Here is a 27,912-nt window from a genome sequence, read left to right as displayed (position 1 = left end):
GCCCCGCCCGGCGTCATGGCGCGTCGCGTGAACTGCGCCCGCCAGCTTCAAAGATGGCGGCGGCGGCTTCGGCGCCGGTCGCGAACACGTCCCGCTGCCCAGAGCTGGCTCGGGCAGCGGAGCGAAGATTATCTGAACAGTAAGCATGAAAATGGGTGGGCAGCCTTTTTCTTTCTGGCCGAGGGCGAGGCTGCAGCCAGCACCTGGCGGCCGCCCCCTGTTGTTCACAGATCTGCACTGGTAGCTTGCATGGGGGTTTTGGAAGCCAGGGGCGAGGGCTTCGAGGCCACTCGTTGTCTTATCTCTGGCCGCATCAGAAGACTTGAGGAAAGGCCAACGGGTGGCAGAGTCCCCTTCCCCCCTCCCTTCTCCCTTTTGCAAATAATGCAGTGTTTTTCCCTTGGCGGAATAAAGCCCTTTTGCGAAGGAGCTCTTTTTAATTCCACAGCAGACAAGATCTTGGCGAAGGAATAAGTTAGTTGTTATTGTTAACACGTGTCTCCAAACTACCTTGTGATTAGGTTTTTAATAAGGCCTACCCTTGAATCCTCACGATTTAAAAACTGCGTGTAGTTTTCCCCTATTGGAGGTCATTCCTGTGTTTACTTTAAATGATGTGGCAATGCTTTAGTATTTTAACTGAGCTGCAAATGTGTGTTGAGAGGGAGAGAGGTTAGGCTAGTAATAAAACAGGCTTCCGGGAAAGCAATAGAGCAGGAGTGGTTAGATTAGAAGTTGATCGGGATCTACACGCAGCGTTTTTTTGGGGGGGGGGTGTAGTAGATCACCAAAGGTTACCTACTTGGCATTTGGCAACAGCAGGAAGGTTTTCATTAGGCAGCTGTACTAAGAAAACTTAAGGTAGACAGGAGTGGAATTTTTGTTAAAAGGACTGCTAATTCTGATAGCTACTGTGAATCCCTAGATTCCAGGTGTGCTCAAAAGGCACTCTGTTCTTTAATTCTAATTGTGTGCCATTTGCACTTTACTGTCTGAATTTCTAGTAAACAAAAACAAACAAACAAACCCAAACTACTGTACATCCAAGAAGCCTGAAAACCTGCCCCACCCTGCAGTAGTGTGAGATGGTTGTACAAAGCCTTGAATTTGATGAGGTTTGGAATGAATGCAGGGAGTGAGAGGATACCAATGGAGATTAAGTGGAAAAGGCAGTGACAAAGTGGCGGGAGAAAGATAATTTCAACAGTTGTTTTGTACAGTGTGGAGAACAAAGATATGGTAAAAGGTGTATGAAGAAGTTGTGCAAATGACATGTTAGGGACAAGTCAAATGACAAGTTAGGGACCTGAACATACAGGAATGTTTGAATTGTTAAAATTGAAAAGAAACTAATGTCTTGGGGTGGGGGTGGGGAGATATAGTGAGTATTTAGTATCCTTTAATTTAGATTGATTGGGGAATTTATAAGGGGAAATAGGGGAAGTTCAGGATCTTCTTATTTGATCCTCGCAACAACCCCGTCAAGTTGGTTCGGCTGAGGGAAAGTGACTGTCCCAAAGTCAGGCACTGAGTTTTATAACTGAGTTGGGGTTTTGAACCCGAGTATCACAGGTTCCAGTCGTGACGCCTTAACCACTATACCATACCTTATTTACGAGTAATCAAATAACATCCACTGGGTTGAATCTGAACTTTCTCTATAGCATGTTTCAGAGGGGAAAACAAGGTGTAAATGAGAAACACTTGTGGCAGTCATATTGGAGGCTTCGACATTTCCTAGTAAAAGTGGCCCTCCAGTAGAGTGGGTTGCTGGCAAGTGTACTGTTTTGCATGATGCACGTTACGTAAAATAAATGAAGCATCTAGTTTGAAGCAGAAGATGGAGTAGACTGTTGGCACTGGTGAAATCTCTGCACAGCTTCTGAATGGAGTGCAAGTATCTCAGTTGCTGGATGTCATGGGTGGGAGAGTGCTCTTGTTCTCATGTCTGGATTGAGAACTTTGCACAGGGGTTTTGCTTGGCGACTGTGAAAACAGAAAATACCCTGAACTACATAGGTTTTGGGTGCAGTAGGCTCATCTTATGTTCTTGAGCATAAACAGATAAATCTGTAGAACAAAGGACTTTTTCTCATAATTCTGGAGGTGTCAAAACAAAAGTTCTCTCTGAGAAGATAGATTGTTGTTATCGTTTAGTCGTGCCCAACTTTTCATGGCCCCATGGACCATAGCACGCCAGGCACTCCTGTCTTGCACTGCCTCCCGCAGTTTGGTCAAACTCATGTTCGTAGCTTCGAGAACACTGTCCAACCATCTCGTCCTCTGTCGTCCCCTTCTCCTAGTGCCCTCAATCTTTCCCAACATCAGGGTCTTTTCCAGGGAGTCTTCTCTTCTCATGAGGTGGCCAAAGTATTGGAGCCTCAGCTTCAGGATTTGTCCTTCCAGGGAGCACTCAGGGCTAATTTCCTTAAGAATGGATAGGTTTGATCTTCTATAGCTTAAAAAAAATTATAGTGTTGAAATGAATTAAGCTATCACTACCTTCTTGGATTTGTTTTCCAGCAAAATAAATAGTTTGCTTTTGAAATGCAGGCAACATTTAGGTTTGTGTTGTGCATGTTCGAGTAAATGTCTGTTACACAAATACTACATCTATTTTAAGAGCTGTTTCATCATCCCTGTTGCAGATTCAACAGGTTATAGGCACTTCTCTTTGCCGCTGAAGATAAACAGCTAAGAGCAGAGACAAGAAGATTAATTTGGGGGTCATCTTGGCTCATAAGTCCGTACAGAAGTATATTTGTCAAGGTTAATACAATTCTGGGATTACTAAGGCACTTTGAACACATAACTTTCTGTTCTTTTTATTAAAATGTAGCTTCATTCCCTCCTTATGTTAATGTAGTAATCATGTATTTGAAACTAATATTTTGTATAAATTATCTTTTAAGTGCTTCAATTATATTAATATTGCTTTAAGTTAATATTTCTAGGCAATAGCAAAGCAATTTTTATTCATTTATCTTTTATACTTTTAATTTGGGGTACAAAATTTTAATTAAATAGATTTATTATATATTGAATTTATAAAAGGTTTTGTTTTTAAAAAATTATATGTTTTTTTTTACTAAGTGTGACTTTATTGGGTGTTTGAAACTTGTGGCAACTTGATATATTTGTTCAGTATAGCCTCCATTCTGTGCATCTCATATTTATATACTTTGCCTGCTTTCAGATGCAAATTCTTCTTCTTCTCCTTTTCCTTCTGCTTCCTCTAATAACCCACACTTCACCCTAAGGTCCCAAGGTGGATTAGAATATGAAAACACAATACTGAAAACAGCTTTTAAAAACTGACAATTACAAAATTAAGGTGAATCCTAAAAATATACACCTTGTGTGTCAAAACATGGTGTCCAACATTGGGGTTAGCACAGAAGATGCTATCAAAATTAAAGTTGCCCATAAAAGGAGAGTTTGCAGAGCATGTGAAGTAATGCCATCAGCAGGGTGTATTTGGTCGGCTGCATTATTCTTACCTCCAAAGATGCTGATTTCTAATATAAAACATTTACATTAGCAAAGAGGTTCATGCGGAACAATAGACTTGCTTGCTTTAATTCAATAATGTGTGGAGAATAGTTATTTCTAGAGTCAGGCATAAATAAAAAGAGGATGGGGTTCCTGTTCCTTTTAATAGTTACATAGAAGGGGGATTTCAGCAGATGTAGCTTGCCGTGAAGCCTGTTAGCATTTACTGCAACAATTATAGCATCTCTGTAATTTTGGGGGTTTTATTCATGCTTTTGGCAGATTTGATCAATGTAGCCTACTGTCATTTGGACCACAGTGATCTGCTATTCCATATGGTGAATGAGGTGTGAGATTTGCAGGGCAGCATAGCTACATAACCTGCCCATGTTCAGTGATGCTGCCTTTTCATGCAAAATGATGTTATTTTGAGTACAGCGTCCAAGGTTATGATTATGAAATTAATTGGATGCCTTTTCACTATTACTACTACTGCAAAAAATGAAGTGAAAACTAAGATTTGTCTGCAAGCTTTGTTTTTAAGGCAATATGAGACATTTTGTTAGACAATAATTTTATTGAACTTTTACTAACTTGTTTTTCTCAAATGTTGCAGTGGCAACTTAAGGCTGGCCAACTAAAACTGGGAAAAGCAATTTTGTTTCATGAATAGTTTTCGTATTGACTGTGCTTTGTTTTTGTTTTGATTTAGGTGCCTGTTGGTTTTTCCAAACGTCCCACAAAGAAGCAATGCATGTCCCTTGAGGATCCCTGACCTTTAGCAACTTGATAATAGCTATCTGGATATCACCAGCATTTCCCATGTTAACAGTTCTGAGCATGTTTTACTACATTTGCCTTCGACGCCGAGCCAGGACAGCTACAAGGGGCGAACCTATGAACAATCGGAGAGCTATTGAATCAAACAGAGCCTTACCTATCAACGTCGAAGTGGTCCAATATGCCAAAGAAGTGTTGGATTTCAGTTCCCATTATGGTAGTGAAAACAGCATGTCGTACACCATGTGGAATTTGGCTGGAACTCCTAATGTGTACCCTAGCTCTGGTGACTTCACACAGACTGCTGTATTTCGAACTTACGGAACATGGTGGGAAGTCTGTCCTAGTGCACAATCACCTTTCACAAGGACACCACCCAATTTCCATAGTCACGACTATGTAGAGCTGGCTTTTGATGAACCAGTTTATCCCACAGCAATACACGTCCTGGAAACCTATCACCCTGGTGCTGTCGTTAGGATTTTGGCATGTTCTGCAAGTCCTTATTCCCAAACTCTGCCTGCTGAAGTAAGGTAATTCATCTTATTAATTTACTTTTCATTTCCTTGATATGAGGTGTGTGTGTGTGTGTGTGTGTGTGTGTGTGCGCGCACGCAAATTTATTAATGAAAGAGTGGAGGTAACACAACACAAAGAGAGTGGGGGAAGAAAACAAAACAATCAGCTCATATTCACAATACAATAAACAACAATACACCAATCTTAATTCACACATACAGTGCAACATATGCCCTCCAAATGTCTGTATAGGTACCCAGATAAAGTTGATTTTTAGTCACCATGCTTTGAAGGGTTTGGTTTTTTTAAAAGCAATTTGTATGTAAACATGTTTCATACAGGGTCCGATGAACCCCACCAACAAGGTGTGGGGTTGGAGGCACAGAGGACACAAATCCTTGCTTGGCTGGTCTTCAACAGGTCCTTAAGATTATAAGAAGAACTCTGTAGGAAGGTCCACCTGTCCTACTCCATCCTCTTTATTTCCCCAGTGACTAACCAGTTGCCTCCATAAAGCCCACCATCAGGTCTTTAAGGCAATAAACTTTTCCAGCAAATGATATTCAGTGTGCCATACCATATCTGAACATGGAGTTTCCATATAGCCATTATCCCAAATAACTTTTGGGGCCAGGGTAGAATTAAGCAATGGCAGCCCTGTAATCTTCTGTTTTAGGTGGCATCTCAATATATTCAGCATGTGGCCTATAGTTGTTGTGCTGTAAAAACTTCTCTGCTACTATAGGTGACAAGGAGCTGAACAGTAGTGGGCAAGAAAGCTCTTAAAAATGACAATATTGCATCATATGTTATTTATTCATCATTATTTATTAAATTTGAACACCATCCTTCATCCATAGATCTCAAGGCAGAAGAACTTTGAATTTCAGCATAATCTTCTCAACATAATGGTGGGCATTTGTGTGTTACCATAGTGGACTACTAATGGCTTCTTCATTATAATGCCAGTCCTTGGGCAAAATAGCTCTTGAAATGGCTTCAGAATTCCATCTTTTTAAGCTATTTCGACAACAACATCGCAATATCTTCAAAGTTTTATTTCCAAAATACTGGATTGCATAAACTGGGCATGTACTAGTTGGCATCCCTAGAGACCATTTCTTCCGCATCAAGGTTCAGAAAAATCTTCTGCCGTAAAATGTGTGCTGTCTGTACAGCCATTGTCTGGAAAAACACTCACATAGCCACATGTGTTGGTTATCACTTCATCTGCAATTACCTGCAATTTTTAAAATAGCCCCTTTAATTGTTCACTTATTGAAATGCATGTTCACTGTGCATTCTCAGTTTTCCCTCCTAAACCTGTGTAAATTGTGCTATATTAAGAGGAAATCAACCGGAGTCAGTGAATAATGGTAGTATATTATCTAACCTTTTTTTTATTTTGTGAGATATTTATTAAGTTTTATGAGATAGAAGAGTTAAGACTGTTTTATAGCAGCCACCTTTTAGTGTTCCTCATGCTGTATTTTTTTATCAACTTGAACTTAATTTCATTACCAATACTAAAAAAAATAAATTTATTTTGTCTAATAATCGTATTACATGTATACTTTTCTTTTTGTAGATGGGAAATCCTTTGGTCAGAGCCACCCACCAAGGTAAATTCACCTCAGGCACGTCGGTTTGCGCCTAGTATCAAACGGATAAACTTTCCTACAAACCTAATTCGCCTAGAAGTGAATAGTTCTCTTCTGGATTACTACACCGAGTTGGATGCAGTAGTACTACATGGTTTGAGAGAGAGGCCTGTGCTTTCTCTTAATACTTCATTGATTGATATGAATGATCTGGATGATGATGAAGAAGAAGATGGAGAGCAAGACACCTGCAGCATGGACAGCCTTAATAAGCAGTTTAGTGCGGCTGCCTTCAAGGAATGGACAACTAATGGATACTTTGATAAATTGCCTTATGAGGTAAAGGAGGGGGGGGGATTCTTACTTTAAAGCAGAATTGCCATAACCAGTTAGGATACAAGGGTTCAAGATAGCTTTATACCTATGATTACGGTGGTAACGGCTTCACTCGTAGTCCTTTGGAATCTGCCCATGCTTTTTAAAAACAAAACCCCATTTTCTTGATGTGTTTTAAATAAACCACAAGTTCTTCTCAAAGTGATATTAAACAAATCCGAATAATATTTTGTAAAAATACCCAAATCCAACAAAAAGCTAGCTGAAATTATGTTGTTAATGGAACTCCCCCTCCCCCCAAAATTGGCTTTTTCCTTTTGATCTGTTACAGAAAATAACCTTTGCAAGCCTAGTTTATCATTGCTGGTTAGACTATGCAAAATAAGTTTTCATCCGTATCAAATACAATGTTTGTTGTATAGTATTGATTATGGAGGAAACTGATTGATAGATATTCATACTAAACCAAATCAAGGGGATGTATATTTTCCCCTCTTGTAAAGAGAAATGGTAGTCACTCTAAATCAGGGGTCACCAAGGTTTACCTTGCCTGGGCCGGTTCACTCCAGCGGAGATCCTTCCGTGGGCTGGATTGCGTGTGCACCCGCGATTTCCAGCATCTGCGTCTGCACACGTGATTTCCAGCGCCGTGAGAGCGAGTTCCCATGCTGCGCTGATTTAGCGCAGCACATGGGGACTCGCCAAGCGGGCAGCTCGGTTCAGGGGCGGCTCATGGGCCAGTTAAACGACCCCCGTGGGCCGCTTGTGGCCCATGGGCCTTAGGTTGCCGACCCCTGCTCTAAATCCCTGCCATTTGTTAAGGCTATAACACCAGTCTCACTCTGGGAGCTCTTACTCCTCTTCAGTTTCTTCCTCCCCCCCCCCATACAAGTCTTAGAGATATTTCAAAATTCCCTCCACAGTTATTTTCTTTTATGTAAACTGACTTTTAAAGGAAATGCCGTCAGAAACAGACAACAGCTGCCATTTTTCTTCAGCAATGCATAATAACCACAGTGGTTTGAAAGAGACTCTGCATGTTATAGGATTAGTTTTTAAAAGCGGGTATTCAACAGCATTCTGGGAGTCGTTCTGAACACATCATGTCTCCTCACTTACTCATTATAGTATCAAATTGTGCTTTATGCTAGGGTACACATACACACACACACACACACACACACACACAGAGAGAGAGAGAGAGAGAGAGAGAGAGAGAGAGAGAGAGAGAGAGAGAGAGAGAAAATTTCTGACAAGACACCAGACTCTAAAGTAGTAATGATTAATGGCTATTAGCCTGTAGGCTTGGAAGCTGTTATCTTTGTTTAATCAAAAGCAAAAAAAGTACTTCAGTTACATCTTAATGTCATAATCTTACTGACATTTCATTATACCCTTTTCATTTCAGGTATCATGAAGTGTAATTTTAGTCTAAAGTGGGATTAACTTTTCTGGTGTTGATACTGACATGTTAAAAGATTTTTTTATCTCTAATGCAGAGTTAGTGATGTGTAGATTATCAGATACATTAAAAATGAAATTAGTTAAAGGGGACATTATTGAGTTTTTCATATCCTTATTAACCATGTTATAGTAGAGAAATATGAGAAGCATAATTTTGTTCTCTTTAAAAGAACACTATTTTCCTTTTAAACTTTCCTTTACAATTTTCACTGGAATGGCAATGAATGTTGTCAATTTAACAGTCTGAAAATGCGCTTTGTACTTCTTTGACTAGCTGGTGTGTGGGCTCACAAATAACAGCATACAAAGCATTTCAGCCTGATCCTATTTTTGTAACAAACAAAAATACTAACAGTGTGATTTACATGAACCACAATAACACATAGTATTAGACTTGGAAGAAAACTTGCCTCTTGCACAGGACTGACTTGATTCCTACTCCATCACCAGCCCAGCCATTGGTATTGTGGTGTCATTGTAAAATAAGTCAGTTTGCAATTCTGAAAATCCTATATTTCTGTTTTGCTTACAATAAAACAAAAACCATCATGTAAGAGAGTTCAGTTTATGTATCTCTGGCAGCATTGGGAGCAAACCGCTCAGTGTGGATTTTGGTTCTTTTATTTATAATACCTGTAATGTCAAACTTGATTTTTCTGTTCACATGAACTTGAGTTGTTATACTTGACTCTTGTTTGGCTATGTGACAACATATAAGTCGTGTTCTGAATAACTAGTAGAATATTTCTAATATCTATATCCCATGTATCTTAATCTATATGGTCTCGAGAGATCTAACTTGTTTTATTTTATTTTATTTTATATATTTTATATTCCACCCTTCATCCATAGATCTCAGGGGATTTGCATTTTTGGTGATCACAATCAAGCCCCATTAAGTTCAATGGAAGGGAGTTAATAATGTACTTCAGTCTCTGATAGAAATTAATGGGACTTTAAAAGAACATAATCATGCCAAATAATGAAATAGCTGATTTTGTATGTTTGTGTTGGGCAAGCTGTGTGTGTGTGTGTGTGTGTGTGTGTGTGAGAGAGAGAGAGAGAGAGAGAGAGAGAGAGAGAGAGAGAAGGACTCCGTTGTTTTTTATCTTGAGAGCAGAAATACCTTCTGTTATGTTAATGCATGGTTTTAAAAAACAAAGAGAGAAAAGCAGCTTTTTTTAAAAAAAAAAGAAGTTTAATTATGTAAAGTCTTTTAAAAAGCAAGGGAGAGAGGGAGGAACAAAAGAAGCACTAAATAGAAAAATGACTAGGAACAGAAAGTGTTTTTCCCCTTAAGTGTATTCAGTTTTTAAAAATCAGTGAACTAATGGGATATATTATCCAATGCAGTGGAAATTGTAATTTTAAGGACAGTGGTGTGATGTTCTTTTCTGTGTTTTCAATTCAGCTTATCCAGTTGATTTTGAGTCACCTTGCAGTCCCAGATCTGTGTAGACTATCGCAGACATGTAAGCTACTTTATCAGCACTGCTGTGATCCTCTGCAGTACATTCACCTGAGTTTGCAACCTTATTGGGCAAGAATAAACGACACAGCTCTAGAATACCTACAGTCTCGCTGTATCCTTGTCCAGTGGCTGAATTTATCTTGGACTGGAAACAGAGGAACCATTTCGCTATCTGCTTTTGGCAGGTCAGTGCTCTGAATCACGATGTACTAAATATTTGAGAATCATCCCCATACCCCTGCTTCCCACTCCTTTCAGGTAGGACAGGAAACGTTCTCTTGTTTCTTTTTCACATGGCCCTAATCCAGCAACAGTCATTCAAACTCAGGTATGGGCTTCTTGGTGCATAGCTGCCAAGTCTCCCGTATTCCCCGGGAAACCCCCGTTTTTCCAGCTGTTCCCAGCCGAAAAAATGACCCCCCCCCCCCGGTTTATTCTGGCGCGGCAGCCATTTTGGAACAGGGCAGAGCAGCATCAAAAGTCGCTTCTGAGCATGCTCCGCCCAGTTCCAAAATGGCGGCAGCGCTACTTCCGGTCCAGTCCCTTATTTCTCAGGCAGGGACTTGGCAGGTATGTTTGGGTGGGTTTTGATCTTGTTCAGCCTTTCGCTTTTGTGATAGGCAATCTAGCCAGGACAGCAGAACTTGAGTTCCCAACCTTTAACCCAGTCAAGCAAAATACTGGCTTTTGTTTTAGTTTTGATTCATATACTTTATTACTGGCTTTATTTGCAGATATTCAACATCATTTATACAACATCCTCATGGTCAGTTCAATAGTAACCTTGCAGCAGTGGAACTTCTTTACTAGATTGGGAAGTCAGGTTAAGGAATTATGATGACCTAAGATGCTGATAGACAGTGCAGAAAAATATTTTTTGATGCTTAATGGGAAATGGAACTCATGAAAGACTGGGCTAAAGTCATTCGTATGGTACTGATTTAAAAGTGTGGTTTCTAATTTCAACCTAATTGTTTAATATTAGCAAATTTTATGTCAGACATTACATTAAAAAAGAAGAAGTAATTGTCCATCTAGTTATTGGGATGGATGTAGACCTACCTTTTGCAAATGAAAGACACGTGGAAGGGCTCAATGGGAGAAGGGAGCAGAAGCGATTCCCTTCCCCTTTCCCCTGCAGTTCCCCACATCACCTCCCATACAGTTTCTGGTGGTCCCTCAGCCTGCTGGTCCAGGTTTTCAAGGACTATATGGACAGAGCTCCTCTTGTGGTTGGCCTAGATCCAGCCCATTGGTTGAACACTATTAGACTGCAATCCACAGCCCATCGTATTACAGTTTATTGATGCTTGTGGACCCATGAGTAAGTTGTCCAGGATTTTAGTTTTTAGGTAGAAAAAAAACCAAGAGGTAGCTTTGCCTAGTATCTCTATCCTTTGGGGGCCAAACTTTAGATTATGTTTATAGTCCTTTAAATATAAGTAGGTAGCTGTTTGTTTATATTGCTGAAAATGTTGAGTATCGGTAGAATATGTAATAACTCCAAGGAAATAGAACAAATTAGAATAGTGATCTAAGAAATCTGACAAGCAAAGGATATATTACCACGAGAGGACAGAATGCTTCAGGCATGTGAGCATCCTGAGGCAAAGCTGAAGGTGATTTAACTTATTGATAATGTCCATCTCCTTAGGGCTATATAAGAATGTCATCAGGTTTTACTTTTGAGAATTACTAAGTTTGCTAAACTTCTGTGCTTGAGCTAAAAAGGGAGTTTGGGAAAAACTGATTGGGACAATAAATCAAATTTAGTAATATATATTTTATATTGCTCTGTCAGTGGAAGAATGGCATGTGAATTGAGAAAATGGTGTGCATAATCATATTACATATGGATAAATTCTGATTTGGCATCAGAAGAGCAGTAGAGTTTTTAGGACTGCTTGCTAATGTCAATTGTAGCAGGATACAGTTTGTGCTGCTGCAGAATATTTCAGTGTTTTGGGAGCAAGAAATTTTTATTTTAAAGAAGTTATACTTTAAAAGTTGAGATTTCAATCGTTTTATTACATGCAACTTTGTAAATCGTGAAGACAGTGAAACAAATCTGTTTACATTTATTCTGTGGGGTTTTTTTGGGGTGTGTGTGAACATTAAAGGCATGCTTATGTAAGAATTTGTCTCGGATGTTCACATTACTTGAAGAAAGTTGGCTTGGTGTCTTATGGTCTAAAATTTTGCAGTACAATAATGTTACAAAATTAGCCTCTACAGTATGCTTCTTATGTACAGTATGTAAAATGTGTATGAAATAATGTGATGCCAATATTCTAGGGCTTGGTGTGTTTCGAAATTTCAGTTGCATGGTATAATTGATACTAATAATATTTAATGAAACAAAATCTATGTTAGCACTTCTAGAGGATTCTTCTTCTGATTAATGGGAAACTGCATTAGAATAAGTTCAGTAATGAATACAGATCCTAAGAAAGTTTGCTTTTACTCTACTGGACTTTGTGAATGTGATCTGGTCTGCAAATAAGCTTAGATGTGCATGAGCCTTGTGCCTGTACTCAATTGTCCCAACACTGTCCCTTCCTTACTGTCTTCTTGGTGTGTCACAATTAATCTAGAGACAGTAGTTTCTGCCATCATCATTCTCTTGTTTCCTGGGTTGTGTACACACCCTATTTTAAGGCACATTTTCCTCCAAAACACCCTGGGAACTGTAGCCTACCTCTCACAGAACTACAATTCCCAAAACACATTTAAAAAAACTACAGTTCACATGATTTTTGAGGGGCATGCTTTAAATGTATGGTATGTATGCAGTTCGGGTCTCCCTGACGCTACTGTCCCTCACAGCGACAAGCATATCAGTGCATTTAGGTTTAGGGCACAAGCTATGCTGTGTGGATATATGGGAAACCTTTGGAGTTCCTCTGTCCTTCTTTGCAACACAAAGAACTGCTTCACAAGTTACAACATGCTTTCAAAGGAGACGTTTTGGTGTATAAATTAACTTAACACCCAAGCGCGAATCCAATGACCTGTAATGTGTGATGGTTACATGTTTGTGGGTTTTTTTGCATATACTGTAGAGTCAAACCTCGGTTGTCGGACGTAATCCATTCCGGAAGACCGTTTGACTTCTGAAACGTTCGACAACCGAGACACGACTTCCAAATGGTTGCAAGAGTTTCTTGCACTCACGCGGAAGCCACGTCGGACGTCCGGGTTCTGAAAAGTGTTTGAAAACCAGAGCATTTACTTCTGGGTTTTCGGTGTTCGGGAGCCAAAACATTCGAAAACGGGGCCGTTCAAGAACCAAGGCTTGACTGTACTGTACGTACATCAGAAAGCTTCAATTGAATTCCTACAATATGCACACATAGCAGCATTTCTGAGTACCAATTTTGTAATTTATAAAATGGGCTCTAGCTTTCTGGTTTAGGTGTATCATGATGCTTCCATGGTAGAATTTTCCTTCTTGCAGCTGGGAGGAAACTTCTCTTTGGCTAGTTAAACTGCTTTCTCTTGGTCCCTGGTGTTGATTATGTTCCCCCCCTTAGTTCTGTGTTTAAGCTGTTGCTTTACTAATAAGGCTACTTATTAGGCATGCATAGCATTGTTCTCAAGCTACTAAGAGATGGCAAGAGAAATAACTGGGTTTAATCCAGGTGGTTTCCCCCCCCCCATATAAACTACCATAAGCAAAGACACTTATTTTATTGTTGAATTAACCCACATGACAATGTGCCTTTTACAGATTCTTGAAGGTTTGTGGTTCAGAACTAGTGCGCCTGGAGTTGTCTTGTGGTCATTTCCTCAATGAGGCATGCTTGGAGGTCATTGCTGAGACATGTCTGAATCTTCAAGAATTAAATCTCTCCTCCTGTGATAAGCTACCACCTCAGGCTTTCAATCACATTGCCAAGTTGTGCAACCTTACACGTCTAATTCTCTACCGAACGAAAGTAGAGGTAAATTTTTTCTTCTTCTTTTATCGGTGATGATAAGACTTAAGCCTCAGAAACAGAATAGAGTGTAACTTCCGTGAAGTACTCATGTTTAAAAAATTCAGGGATATATATATATCTTAGGGCAGTATCCAGCAACCTGATATCACACATAGGATTTCCCCTACCTCCTCCTAGATCTGTCCCAAGGATCCTCAATGCTCCAGAGCAGATTTTGAGGGAACACAAACGACATAAGCAGTGAAGGGAAATATGTTCTATCAACAGTGTCCATTCTGCTGGTGGACAGCCATCACTGGATTTCATACTTAAGACTGTAGCTAATAAATACAGTTTGCATCTGCTAGTATAGATGCATTCCTAGTTTACTGCATTTCTCTGCTCCCCAATCCCTCAGGATTTTTAATGTGTATGGTGGGAATTCAATACCATCCATTCTATCATGTGTAACTCAACTTGCTCTCTCCTGGAATGCTGATTGCTACTATGATGTCCTGAGAGTCATCTAAGCGAAAGTTTTTTTGGGGGGGATGCCCTAAGTTTCCTCCATTCTGAGTTAGTGACTGCCAAAGCATCAGTCACGATAATTTTGTTCAAAGTTTCAAGGTCACCAATAGCACATCTTTCTGTTACTAACCAAAGGTTAGTCAATTTAAGGTTAGTAAAATAATTTTTTCCTGATCTGTTTTGTGAATTACTTACACACAGATGTAACGACAGCTTGCATTCTGCAAGTGTAAATACCTGCATAAATACCTTCCTTGCTGCCAATGGAAAATACACCTGTTGTAATCTATGTGTTATTAAAGTATGTGCAGGCAGAAGATCCACATGTACGCATGTTTCATTTTCAGGCTCAAATTATTGGCTGCATCTGCAGCCAGTTTTATTGCAAATTTACTTCACCCCATGTTTATTCAATGCACATAGAAACAGAAATACTTTATTGTCACTGTACCACTTGTTTCCAGTGAGATTAAACGAGCCCCCCCCCCATCCCCACCACAATCTCTCCTTCCTTGTTACTCTCTGGGTGCTGTCGCACGACCACCAACCCCGAACATCAGCTGCAATGTTGCTGTCTTCCATTCAGCAGCCTCGTGGCCCATGGGTAGAAACTGTTCTTTAACCTGTTGGTGCGGCTTATCATGCTTCTGTATCTCCTGCCCGAGGGCAGGAGATTAAAAGGGTGCTGGCCAGGGTGTGAGTCATCCCTGAGAATGTTCCTCACAACGGTCTCCCACGATAACATCTAGTGGATAGCCCACGATATCGTGTGCTGTCTTCACCACCACCCCGTAGGGACTCTCTGTCCGTGGCTGTCAAACCAGCATACCACACCGTAATGCAGTATGTGAGAACACTTTCTATTGTGGACCGATAGAAGGAAATCATCAGTTGCTGTCCAACCTTGTTCTTCCGCAATACCCTAAGGAAATGAAGTCTCTGTTGGGCCGTCCTAACCACCTGGGCTGTGTTGACCTTCCAAGTTAGGTCTTCACTAATATGGACTCCCAGTTATTTAAAGGAAGAGACTCTCTCCACACAGCCCCCCCCCCGATATACAACCAGGCTAGCTCCCCTGTCTTCCTCCGAAAGTCCAACACCATCTCCTTTGTCTTGCCAATGTTTAGGTGCAGATTGTTCTCTGAGCACCATGTGAGTACCTTTTGAACCTCCCCCCGTACACAGATTCGTCTCCACCTGTAATTGGACTAGTTCTCTCTGTGTTGGGCCAAGAGTGGAACAGTTTTACCATTTGAAAATGCCTTTTAGAAGAGACCTAGCCCTTCTGCTTAAACAATCCAGCAGAAGTTTCCCTTCATGAAATGCAACCAACTGTGTACAAAACCAAGATGTAATAAATTTTCTGATTATAAATAATCACAACTTAAACATTCTTACTTTTTGAAAGCACTTATTACAAGTTACAATTTTGCTTCAGTCATCTAAGTAATCTTTTAGTTACACTAAATTAAGACTACACTTATACTGTACTCAAAAGAGTTTTGTGCTGGTGGTCTTAGCATTTGCTGACTCTTTAATCCTTTATTCATTGAATATGCATTCACAGCATACTTCCAGAATTTGTTGGCATTGATGCATTTGAGGTGCACAATGGACAATAAAAGTACTTTGTTCATAGTAACTTGACAATACACACCATTATTTTGGTGTGTATATGTATGTTATCTTGATTTGATTCTTATCTTGATTTTCTGTTTCCACTTCTGTGCTGGAGCCAACATGATATCTTGATGAAGCTATCAAATCTAATGATTCTAGTGCTTTTAACATCCCAAAGTATCAGAATGTCATGTTTTTCAAAATAAAGTATCAATTCATATGTTGTGTAACTAACTACCCGCCCATTTCAGACTTTTAATGCTATTGTTGCATTTGAATGTACATAATAGGGATTATAATTTAGAACTTGTTGCAAACCTATGTTTGTATAATTATAAATTTTGTACAACACAGTAACATTTTAGGATTGGCATTATTGAACAGTGGTTAATGGGGAATAGATCACTATCTATTTGCAATCAAGTTTCTTAAGGAATCAGGGCATATACTCATATTCTCCCTGCCACCTTTAAAGTCCTTCTTGCTGCACCCAAAAAAGGTGGTATATCCCCTGTAGTATAAAAGTTGCTTGAGGCAACAAAATACTTCTTTCAGTTTTCCAAACATACATGCAATTTTTTTTTCTAAAGCACAGCACATTTTGTCCTAATTTGCACCAAAAACTGACTTCTAAATAAGTCTTAAAGTGGCGCTGTTTAAATGGAATCATACAGCTTGTTTATTTTCATTTCAATTGCGCGTCCAGGCATTGTGCTCCCTAGTCCCCAACCTGCAGACAAATAAAGGACCACATAGGCTGGTTTGGATTGAAACAGGCCACAAGTGTATTGAACGCCGATGAAAGAGGTTTGGCACGTATGTCAATCCAGGCAGGGGCTTCCTAAGAATTATATCAAATAGGGTCACCCCCGCAGGGACTGCCATCTGGGGGAGTGCCCTTGGCCCTGTCCCCACCAGGGCACGTAGACATGGCCGCTCCCCCTGGATCACTTTAACAGGATCCATTTGGAAGGGCAGGCAGAGACTACAACCTCCCCTCCATCCAAGACAAAGGATTGCCCCAATGCCCAACCCAGTTGTGACAATTGCTATGAAGTAGGCAAAACAAAGAATAGAAATATGTTTGAAGCCTAACCAAGACAGCGCATACAAAGTTAAAATTGATACTGTAAAACACGTACAAGCAATAAATAAGCATCCTGAGGTGCAAAAAGTTTTATTTATGATAATCCCAATCTATCTCCAGTAGATCTCGGGGTGGGGGGCATGAGTGTTTTCAAACAATATGTACAATATAAGTAAAAATGTGAAAGTCACAATATATCATGCCATTTGAAAATTCAAATAAAATAATTACAGGAGCCAGGTTTGAGGAGGAACATGGGTTGTTTTTTTATGTTGGCTGAGGGGGCATGTGTTACAAAAGCTTGATAAGTACTTCAGTAGAATAAGGCATGTCCAACTATATTTGATTAGTCTGGCTTTCATTTTCTTTCACCATTAAATAAATGGACTTGTGCAACATTTTGATAGCTGGACTTTGCCCTTTCCTTTCTTTTCTCCATCTCCCCTTATGTTGTAGAAATATTCCTTGAAGACTAAACCTATTGAGTCATCATGTCTGTATATTAAAGTAAGCCTGTTTAGGACTCGTTTGTGCCATTAATAATTGATAATAATCAATTGTCCATAAAGACTATGGTACTAAAGAGGTTATCAAACATATGTTTGAATACTGAAAATCAGTATTTGCTTACAGAAATATTAAAAGCTATGTAGCGATTTACTAATGTTAAAAGTATCAACCACTGTAGCATTATCTCATAGAATCATAGAGTTGGAAGAGACCACAAGGGCCATCCAGTCCAACCCCCTGCCAAGCAGGAAACACCATCAAAGCATTCCTGACATGACTGTCAAGCCTCTGTTAATAATAACTAACAGTTGCACAATATTGCAAATCGTTATATTAATCTGACATTGCAGGCAGATAATTAGTGATTAGATAAGACTTACATAAATACATCTCATAGTTAACCATTGATGAATAGTATTTTTTTCCTTCAGTAAAAATCCTGAAAAAGTCCTTTTCAAGTCAAAGGAATACACCAAACTTATTATGTTACAGTAAAATATAACATTTTTAATGTTTTTACTCTACTAGAAGTAAGTCATTCAGAATTTTTATTTAATTACGTTGGTCCCCACCCAGTTTATTTTCCTGTCAAGCATATTTCTAAACTAAATATCACACTTCAGACTAAGATATGAAATACAGAAAACTACATCTCAGGACAACTTGGACTACTAATTTAGAATACGAATTTGTGATTATTTTGTGTGAGATGTGTATGATATGATTAAAGTTGTAATGCTCACTGCAACCTCAAAAAAAGAAGAAGAAGCTATTTCGCAAGGTGCATCTGATATTCTGGTGGAGTCCCTCTCGCTATGTTTTAATGATGTGGCACCTCACCATAAGCATGTTTAAAATAGCAGCAACATGACTGCAAAGTGCACGTTGTATTTGTTTCCATCTGTATGTTGCTAGTGACAGGTGCTCGATGATTGTCAGTACCCTTGTCAGCAAGAGCATCCTGTGACATTAAAGTCACCAGCTCGGTCCTGATGCTGTGTGACTCTATTGGCAGTTCCATCAGGCTGCAGCCGATCAGTGAATGTCAAAGACGCTGCACTTTTCCGGGATGTCACCAGCCCTCTGTGTTTTTGGGGTGGCCTTGCTTGTTGTTTGAATTTGCCCGACTTCTAAGAGCTTTCCTAAGGGAAAGGAACTGATAGGTCATGGGAATAAAGGTGTCTTCGGGGCATGCAAAACCACATCCAGAGTGACTTATTATATAAAGGCTTGTAATGATTACCTTGACTCTAAGCCAATCAATGGTTAGAGCATCTGGGGACTCATTAAATGGCATTTGTGGTGTCTGTTACCTAGGTTTTGAGCTGAATTTCAGGGAAAGTGGTGACAGCCTTTAATGTCTAATTGACCCTTTCTCTTTGTGTTTGCTTTCTATATTTGCTTCTGATGTGTTCCCCAATGGCAGCAAACAGCACTGCTCAGCATTCTGAACTTCTGTTCAGATCTTCAGCACCTCAGCCTGGGTAGCTGTGTAATGGTAAGTTTTTAAAGTCCAGGCTCAGCGTATGTAATCAGAATTTGGACTTCCCAGCTCACTTACAGAAAAATCAAACCGCCTGTTTTCATCCTTTCATCTAACACCTATGCACTTCTTATAAAAAGATAAAATAAATGTTTGCTTGAACTTACACCTGTCCATCTGCCAAGCTTCTACTTCATCACTTGGGCTACTTTGTAGGAATTGCAGAAATCCTCCTGTGTATAGCCATAGGTGGGTAGAATTAATTTATGTATTTAGTTCAAGTCATGGAAATCCCTATTGTGGTGTTTCTCATGTGATGATGTCGCTTGTCACGTGCATGTGTATATACAAATATATAACTTCCAGATTTTTAAATGGTCAGTTCCTTCTACTTGTGCACTTTTAGGATTATGAGCTAGACTGCATATGATTTTCAGTTGTATATTCCCTCCTCCCAAGCTCAAATTAGGATAATTATTCATCAGATTCCACTGCAGAAGCTGAAATCTGCCATGGAAAACCTTTTTGTGTGTGTAGAGTGGGGTGGACGTTATATATTTTACATCTCAACCCTATTTCTCCCTCGGCTTTCCAATGCCACACACAGGCAGATTGCAGCATCCATGGCTGTGTTTTGAAAATTCTCCCCCCACCCACCCAAAAAAAAGTATAGGAAGAAACTATACAGTGTCATCGGTGATTGGTCCATGATCTGCAGCTTCCCTGCTCCTATGTATCACAATTCTTCTGCAGAACAGACATTGTATTATTACTACTACTATTCATCGATTTATATACCACTTCCATGCCAAAATGGCTTCTAAGCAGTTTGCAAGTATAAAATCAATTATGAAGTGTCTACACTTAATTCAAATACACAATAAAACAATTCTGTCAAAACATTAAAAATGCAATATGTGTGTGTGTGTATATATATATCCCATTAAAATATTATATGTATAAAACACACCCATTAAAAAGCATAGCAGTTAAAGCAAAGCAGTTAAAAATAGGAGCATGCTTAATTTTGTGGCAGAGTTGTAAATATATACAGATAGTTTCTTTTGAGTAATAATCCTCTATAGTTGAAGAATATTCATGGTGCCATTCCTGACTAACTCATAGCTTAAGTACCATTATCAAGATGGTTGCCACCCATATACTCTGCCATGAAACAGGTTTTTAAACATTGTGTTCTCTTAGTATATGGAATTGCTTCAACACAGAATTTACCACATGGTGTATCCCAAATACAGTGGCACCTCTGGTTAAGAACGTAATTCGTTCCGGAGGTCCATTCTTAACCTGAAACTGTTCTTAACCTGAGGTACCAGTTTAGCTAATGGGGCCTCCTGCTGCCGCTGCGCCGCCGGAGCGCGATTTCTGTTCTCATCCTGAGGCAAAGTTCTTAACCTGAGGTACTATTTCTGGGTTAGCAGAGTTTGTAACCTGAAGCATTTGTAACCCGAGGTACCACTGTAGTCACAAAATGAGTGGAGGGAGTCCCTAGGGGCTTACCCATGACCTGTTGGCAGGTTCGCCATCCCTATTTAGGAGGCTTAGGCTACTTGACCTGAAGTGTGTGAAGTTGCACAGAATAAGTTTTGCAGGCTGCATATGGGTATTACAAACCATTTGCTTATAAACACACTTGAAATGTGTGATGCTTGTGTCTAACCTGCAGCTAACAGGCTCATAATTTTAAATGCAAGATTGAGGGTATAAATACCAGTATGCTCCAAATGAGTTTTATTTCTTCGCAGATTGAAGACTATGACACAATAGCTAGCATGATGGGAGCCAAGTGCAAAAAACTTCGTACGCTGGATTTATGGCGGTGTAAAAACATTACTGAAAATGGAATAGCAGAGCTAGCTTCCGGCTGCCCACTGTTGGAGGAGCTGGATCTTGGCTGGTGCCCAACCCTTCAGAGCAGCACCGGCTGCTTTGCGCACCTTGCGCGTAAACTCCCAAACTTGCAAAAGCTCTTTCTGACAGCCAACAGGTCTGTGTGTGATTCCGACATAGATGAACTTGCTGCAAACTGTACTAATCTCCGGCAGCTTGATATTTTGGGTGAGTAGCCATAAAAACACTTGGATCTTCTTTAAATCGATTGATTGTATCAACAGCAGAAGATAAACGTATGTGTTGTATAAAAGAAGATGTGGTCTTGAAAGTAAATACTGGGTTCATGATTCACATATAAAAAGTTTCCGTGAACATGCTCTCACTGGTTCAAAGCGTAATGGATTATGGGGTTAGACCAGTTTAATTCCAGATTCTTTGATTTACTGGATTGTGAAGCAGGCAGCAAATTTGTTTAATCGTTTATCCTTTGCTGCTAAAGGGACTAGTTTTCTGATGATTTCCTGAAAATGTTTTAACTGCAATTGCCGGTTTTCAAAAGCTCTTGGAATTTGAATAGTGTGTGACAGGATATATTTATAAAGTGTGAACCTTATGATCAAACAGCTTCTTGCAGAGCACATAATAGAGTGCTCTGTTGGGCTTCTTTCTTCAAAAAGAAACCAAATTTTTATTTTTTTTTTAAAAAAAGAAATCAGCATAATTTTTCATTTTCTATTGCAATTGGTATAAGAGACTGTCTCCGCACACACACACACACACACACACACCCAGCCCCAAAAGCTTAAAACTTAAACTACAGCTTAAAACCGTAGAAAGCTTTTGCTAGTCAAAACGAAAGCTTTTTCATGAAGGTTAAAAAGGAGTTGTTTCTATAGGTTACACATCATAGCCAAAAGTACAATAATAATGGAATTCCTTGTGTTCTGATACACAGCCTTGAAATATCCATACTAAATAGTTCATATGAATGTTCCTGTGTTTGTGGCATGTACAGAGGAAGCCAAAAGAAGCTAATTCATTGACGCATAAAATCAAAGCACTAGTTCTGGGTATTCCAGGCCTAGAAAAAAATGCTGCTCCAGTATAATGTGGTAAGAAGGGGGTTGTTCATTTACACAAGTGTCATGCTGTGTGACTGCATAGGCAGCAGGATTCTTCCATCTTTGCTGGTGTTGCAGAAGCCCATCTATACAGATGGAATGATCTCAACCTTTCATACAGCAAAAGAAAACAATACACCAAACCCCTTGTATAATGTTAAACTATACGCTTCCACCAATTTTTCCATTGCAGTGGTTAATAAAGCCTCCCCAAACAGCTCAGTTCTATGTGTTTCCTCATAAATAAGTCCAAGTTGTGTTCAAGCATGTGTTTAGGATCGAAGCCCGAGGCATTTTTCTATTTAGTCATGCTGTTTAGTATTCCAATAGAATACGGATTTGAAATTTTGGTTCCAAAGAAAGGACTCTTTTGCACATTTCAGGAGCTCAATCAAGACCTTACTTTTTAGAACGGATATGGTTTGTTGGATTAGTGATGCTTTGGGTGTTTTCTAAGCTGTGTGGTAAATCTTAGGCTTTAATATATTGTTTTTATTCATCTTAAAATGTTTGTTGCAAGCTGCTGCTGCTACTACTGAGGTGCTTGGGAGGCAGGCATGGGATATAAGTATTTATTTTTTTAATTCCAAACTCTTCAAAGCTGAAGATGTCTTACAACAATAACTGAATCCATAAAAATGCTGATAGATTTGCCTTCACTACTTTTGAGTGGCTCAGTGCACTCCCACCTCCCACACCTGTATGTACTTCCTTCTTGAGCTCAGTCTCTGCCTAAATCTCTGCAATCTCTTCCGTAGGGAGAACTTTAATCCCTTCTTTTGGAAAGTTAGTTTTGCCCCCTTTCCCATCTAGCTCTCTTGTTGGCACTAAGAACAAAAAATTAAGAACAGACAAAGATGTCACAGCAAAATGTTTAGTTCCTCTGCTGTAGAAATTTTGATATAGGAATCGGTGCAGTTACTGAATTTGAGAGGCACAAATACGTCAAAGGACTAAAGTATTTGCAATTCTGCAACTTGGTCACCCTGTTAGATGATGTTGTGTAGTAATATCTGCCCCTCGCATTACTTCCTGTTTGTTAATCCTGAAATGCCAGGTTTAGTGGACTGATTAAAGTATGAAAATGGGCAATATGTGAAAGTGGAATACATAGTTTTGTTCCCTGCCGGCAGGGCACCATATGCGGTGCCATTGTGCGATCACATAAACTGCAGCATATGTGTGGATTATGCTTAAATAAGGGCAAAGAACATGCTCCAGAAAAACAAAACTCCCTTTTGATATTTTGACTGCAGTCAGGCAGCATAAAGTACAGCTTAGAAGAATGTGGTGGGTTTAAGCCATCTGTATGCACAATGCATCAGTTGCTATCCAGACTCGTTGAATTAAAATCTGTAATTCTAGGTAAGTTCACACAAATGTAAAAGCTCTCTTTTCAAATATGTAAAACCACCCGGGCATGAAAGGAGGAATAACAATGCGTTTCCCCCTTGTATACAAGAATATTTCACTACCTCATACATGCTGTAAAACGCCCCCCCCCCCAAAACCTCCCACACCTTCCTAGAATGCCAAAAGCTCCAACTGTCCCCTTCATGGCTGTCAAAATCATCAGCTTTCCTTGACAGTTTCAAAATGCAGTTACTCAGTTTCTGTACAGAAATAAGCAGCACATTAAAAACATGGTCCCCTCTCCAGAAAGGCATCTTGCGCCTGAATTCCTAAGAGCTTCCCTTTGAAAGGTCTCCACAGAACTCCCAGGCCACTCTTTAACCCTTCCACCACCATTTCAATGCAGTATTCCCTGTCTTGGGAGCTGTCGGATTCCAAGAACATTTTAGAGAACAATCTGAAGATACTTGTTCTAACTTCTTTTCCCATCGGGTAGTAATCAGTGCTAGTCCTACTCCTGTGCAAATCTGTTGAAGTTAATGGGCATTATTAATTTATGTGGGTTTACTCTGAATAGGACTTAGCCCAATACAACCCACGGTTCAGATTTTTTAAATAGATATACACATATGGTAAATAAAGCAAAGGAATGAAATTCTGCTTGTTGGCAACAAGGTGGTCTTAAGCACACCTTAACATGCCTGTATCAAATAATTTGTACAAGGAAAAAACTGACTCTTTTCATCTGTGATGATTTAAAACTAATTGTGGGTAGCTGGCCCAATGAGAGCAACTATCAAAAATTCAGAACGAGTCCTGTGAAATGTTATAGTAATACCTTTTGACCGTTAATACCATGAAGCTTGGAGGAAAGGATATGATGTATGATTTCTTCTGACCTGTTGCATTCTAAGTGATGTCCCTCTCTAAATAGTCACAAGAAGAACAACGGGTGCATTTGGGGAGTTGTGGATGGAACACATGCTTTTGTTTTAATTAAACCACATTTCTGCACACTACAAAGATTGTGCAGAGCGTGTTTTGATTTCTGTAGTTAGTGCTTTGGGCTAGTCTCAGCTGGGCCATTTTACTGATAGAAAGGACTTATCAAGTACACAGAACTGGTTTTCCAGTATGTGTCAGAGAGGATAATAGGAAAGGAGGCAGTTAGTGTAAAACTAATGACTGTTATGTGACTTTCTGCTAATTCCTCACCTCCACACATTTTATTCTACCTTTCTCAAAGAAGACGAGTAGCCCTTTTATCATTACAGCAACCTTATAAACACCATCCAGGGAGCTTCAGGGGTGAACAAAGTCTTCTGGGTTCACTATGCCACACTGGCCTTTAAGCCTGTGTTTGGATGTCGGAGAGGCTTCAGTTTGTGCTATTGATTTGGATAAGGAAAAGCCCCATTAAAATGAAATCTTTTTAGAGACAATAAACATTGCACTTCCTCGCCTTCCTTATAGCACATTGTATTCTGTTTATTTATTTATTTAACTTTCAACTGGTTTCTTTTCCCTTTTGCCCCCCCTTCTTTTCTAGGCACAAGAATGGTGAGCCCTGCTTCTTTAAGAAAATTGCTGGAGTCTTGCAAAGATCTTTCCTTACTTGACGTGTCCTTCTGTTCACAAATTGATAATAGAGTTGTCCTAGAACTGAATGCCAATTTTCCTAATGTGCTCATCAAGAAGAGTTTCACTCAGTGACTCACTTCATATGCTGCTATATGGAATTGATTTGACAATTCCGTTTCCTGCGAATTTGTGCTGACTTTTTTCAAAGAAAAATATTCTGTGAATAATGGGGAAAAGTTAACTCTTCTTGACATGAAGGTTAAACGTCAAATCAAAGATTTAAAATGTGATAAGCCATTATTCCGTGTACAGTTTCCAGTTACTGTACTTCACAAGTGGACCTCCATATTTGAACTAGAAAGAATCATGTAAATGTAAGGTGGCATACATTTAAATGCATATTAAGGAGCATTCAAGGCTGCTTGGATTTTAACAGTGAAATAAGCTTGTAGCAAAAACAAAGCAAGAAATAAAAGAGAGACCTCAATTTTTAAGTTTTAGCAGTAGTCTTTTGTCTCTCATTGCTTCTACCTTCATTCTTGCTACAAGTAGTTCTACCCAGGGACTGTAGGATTGCACCCTAATAAACTAAACTTTTAGTTACACATAAAAATCTGTGACCTTCTTAGTTAATCAAAGAGCTGACAGACTAAAGATCCTGCATTATATGATACAAGTTCTATGGGTGTCTCTTGCTTTTAGGAATCCTAGCAACTTAAGCATCAGGCTATTGCCAGCCATCCTTATTGATGGTTTCTCTCTCCACTTACACTACTAGGTTGAGTCTAAGGATGGGGGAACCAGTGATGGTGCAGAAGAAAAGGCTTTGAAAGACAAAGTAGATACAAAGCAAGCCAGGAGAAGTTGGCCCATCACTAATTATCAGTCCTACATTTACATATCTGATTTTCAGATGTACAATTAAAGTATTTCTGTAGCTATATAATAATCCCTTTCAATTAGACAAAGACTTCCAAGTTTAAAAACACAACAAATATTAATCTGATAGATTATGATTGAAACAATGATAATAAAAGATTACAATTTAAGAGGAGACAAAGGAGAAACCCCGTGCACGGATTCAACCTCGTGTTTTTTCCAGTTTCTGCATGTTTTATGCATCCAGCAACCACATCTCGTTTGGATTTATTGCAAGGTGGGGGAACACTTCATGTTATAGAGTCCCATATGGTTGGAAGCAAAGGTTCCGTCCTTGGTAGGATTATTCTGTTGGAGAAAGCCAACTTTTGTAAGCAAATGAATATGAATATTATTTATTAGTGTAGCTGAAGCCATTACAAAAAACAAAATTCATAAAACACATTACGCAGTTAAAACAATGATTTAAACCAGAACTGAAATCAGTAAGTGTGAGATGGTATAAAATAGTTGTACGTATTTCTTTTATTTTAATGAATCTTTAGCATGTGTAAATTTCTCTGGATTGCATGCTTATTCTGCTGATGTTGCGTCTTATAGTAAATTCCAGTAAGACAACAGGATTTCTATTCCAAGACGTCTGCTGCAGCAGTGAATAGTACCCCCCAAAGCACTGAAATTTAAAATGAAAAAGGAGGGACTATTGGAGAAAGACATACAGTGGTACCTCTACTTACGAATTTAATGCGTTCCGAACACACATTCGTAAGTCGAAAAAAATTGTAAGTTGAATCCCATAGGAATGCATTGGGAGGAAAAGTTCGTAAGTAGAAAAAATCCTATCTAAACTGCATCCAAGATGGCGGACGGAGCTCCATTCGTAAGTAGAAAAATTCGTAAGTAGAGTTATTTGTAAGTAGAGGTACCACTGTAATTTCAACCAGAAATAAATCTCAGCTGTCAGTTCAGTCATAAATTAAGGCTCATTTTTTACTCAACTATTTTTTTACTAAAAATGGGCAGGTGGAACCACTTGCTTCATTTCTACCACTTTTCCTGAAACTTTTCTACAAGCCTGCAGAAAATGCTAAGTAGGGTGTGTTGGTCTGCACTCCTACACAGAGATCACCATAGGGTATCGTGCTTGTTTCTTCCATTTTGGCTTTTCTTTTAGGGAATTGGAGATAGCAGGATTGCTTAGCTACTGAAATCCTTGGTTGTGTCTCTTCCCCCACCTCCATTGTGAGGTCAAGTATGTGATTACACAATCGTGTACCTGCCTGTAGAGGATTGTTACTGATATCCAAGAGGTATATAGAAATAACTACAGCATTCTTTGTGATCGTGGTAACTGGAGAATTTGTTGCCACAATCATGAAAATCGCCGCTGGCTGCTTTACGTGCTATGCAGCTCACATTAAAGTTCCTTCATGTGTTGGTTTACCAACATATATAGTCACATGTGGACACAATAAATACACCATGCATGTGTGAACCAGGCTTTAAAACATTGTACTTTGCTGACAGATGGCTATCCTAAAGTTGTTCTGTAAAGATATTTTTTATTTTGCATTTTTTAAAAATGTTACTTTATAAATTATATCCAGTGTAATTAAGAATTATATATGTACATACCTGTGACAGAAGAGTGCTTCATTGAACCCTGTATATTTGCAGATGTTAACATTCTAAAATAAGCCTTGTTTTATGTAAGGATGTGCATGTTTATGTTTTCTTTGCAGTTAGATAAACACATTTTTGTTTAAATATTGTTATCACTATAGTGTTTAAAACGTGTGCCTTCTGTTTTTACAATCAGTAATATGTCTAAAGACAATGGATTATTTTCTCCATGTAAATTAGGCTAGGAACGCAAGACTTGTCCAAGAACAAATTAAACTCTTTATTCAGACTTCTGCGGCTTGTCAGATAATATTCACTGGTACCGTTCAAATGATTTGTAGACTGGCATTAACTGGAATGTTCAGAGAAGACTAAGTGTGGTCTGGTTAAGAGCAGTAGACTCGTAATCTGGGGAACTGGGTTCGTGTCTCTGCTCCTCCACAAGCAGCTGCTGGGTGACCTTGGGCTAGTCACACTTCTCTGAAGTCTCTTAGCCCCACTCACCTCACAGAGTGTTTGTTGTGGGGGAGGAAGGGAAAGGAGAATGTTAGCCGCTTTGAGACTCCTTAGGGTAGTGATAAAGCGGGATATCAGATCCAAACTCCTCTAAGGGTGCCACCAGACAGCCACTATTTTGCTCAAGGGAGCTTTGTGAAGCTAAAGTGGATTAAAAGTCTCTGTTGCCCTAGTGAA

General features: G+C 39.3%; 1 protein-coding gene across 2 annotated transcripts; it reads left to right on the top strand.

Annotated features, from left to right (window-relative positions):
- On the top strand, positions 1-27,512 carry FBXL4 (F-box and leucine rich repeat protein 4). 2 transcript variants are annotated; one of them, XM_035109343.3, is made up of 8 exons: positions 1-139; positions 4,205-4,805; positions 6,380-6,731; positions 9,604-9,848; positions 13,394-13,607; positions 18,755-18,826; positions 20,575-20,887; positions 24,686-27,512. In XM_035109343.3, the coding sequence occupies exons 2-8, from the start codon at positions 4,315-4,317 to the stop codon at positions 24,847-24,849; spliced, it is 1,851 nt and encodes a 616-aa protein (XP_034965234.2). In that variant the 5' UTR covers positions 1-139; positions 4,205-4,314; the 3' UTR covers positions 24,850-27,512. The 2 variants fall into 2 exon arrangements, with proteins under 2 accessions (XP_034965234.2, XP_034965236.2); XM_035109345.3 differs by having other exon boundaries at positions 46-155.
- Positions 27,513-27,912: the final 400 nt, after the last annotated feature.

This window comes from Zootoca vivipara, chromosome 3 (assembly GCF_965207765.1).
Source record: "Zootoca vivipara chromosome 3, rZooViv2.hap1.1, whole genome shotgun sequence".
Classification (NCBI taxonomy): Eukaryota; Metazoa; Chordata; class Lepidosauria; order Squamata; family Lacertidae; genus Zootoca; species Zootoca vivipara.
Note: the sequence above shows the minus strand (reverse complement) of the source record. Positions and strands in the feature narration are given on the sequence as shown.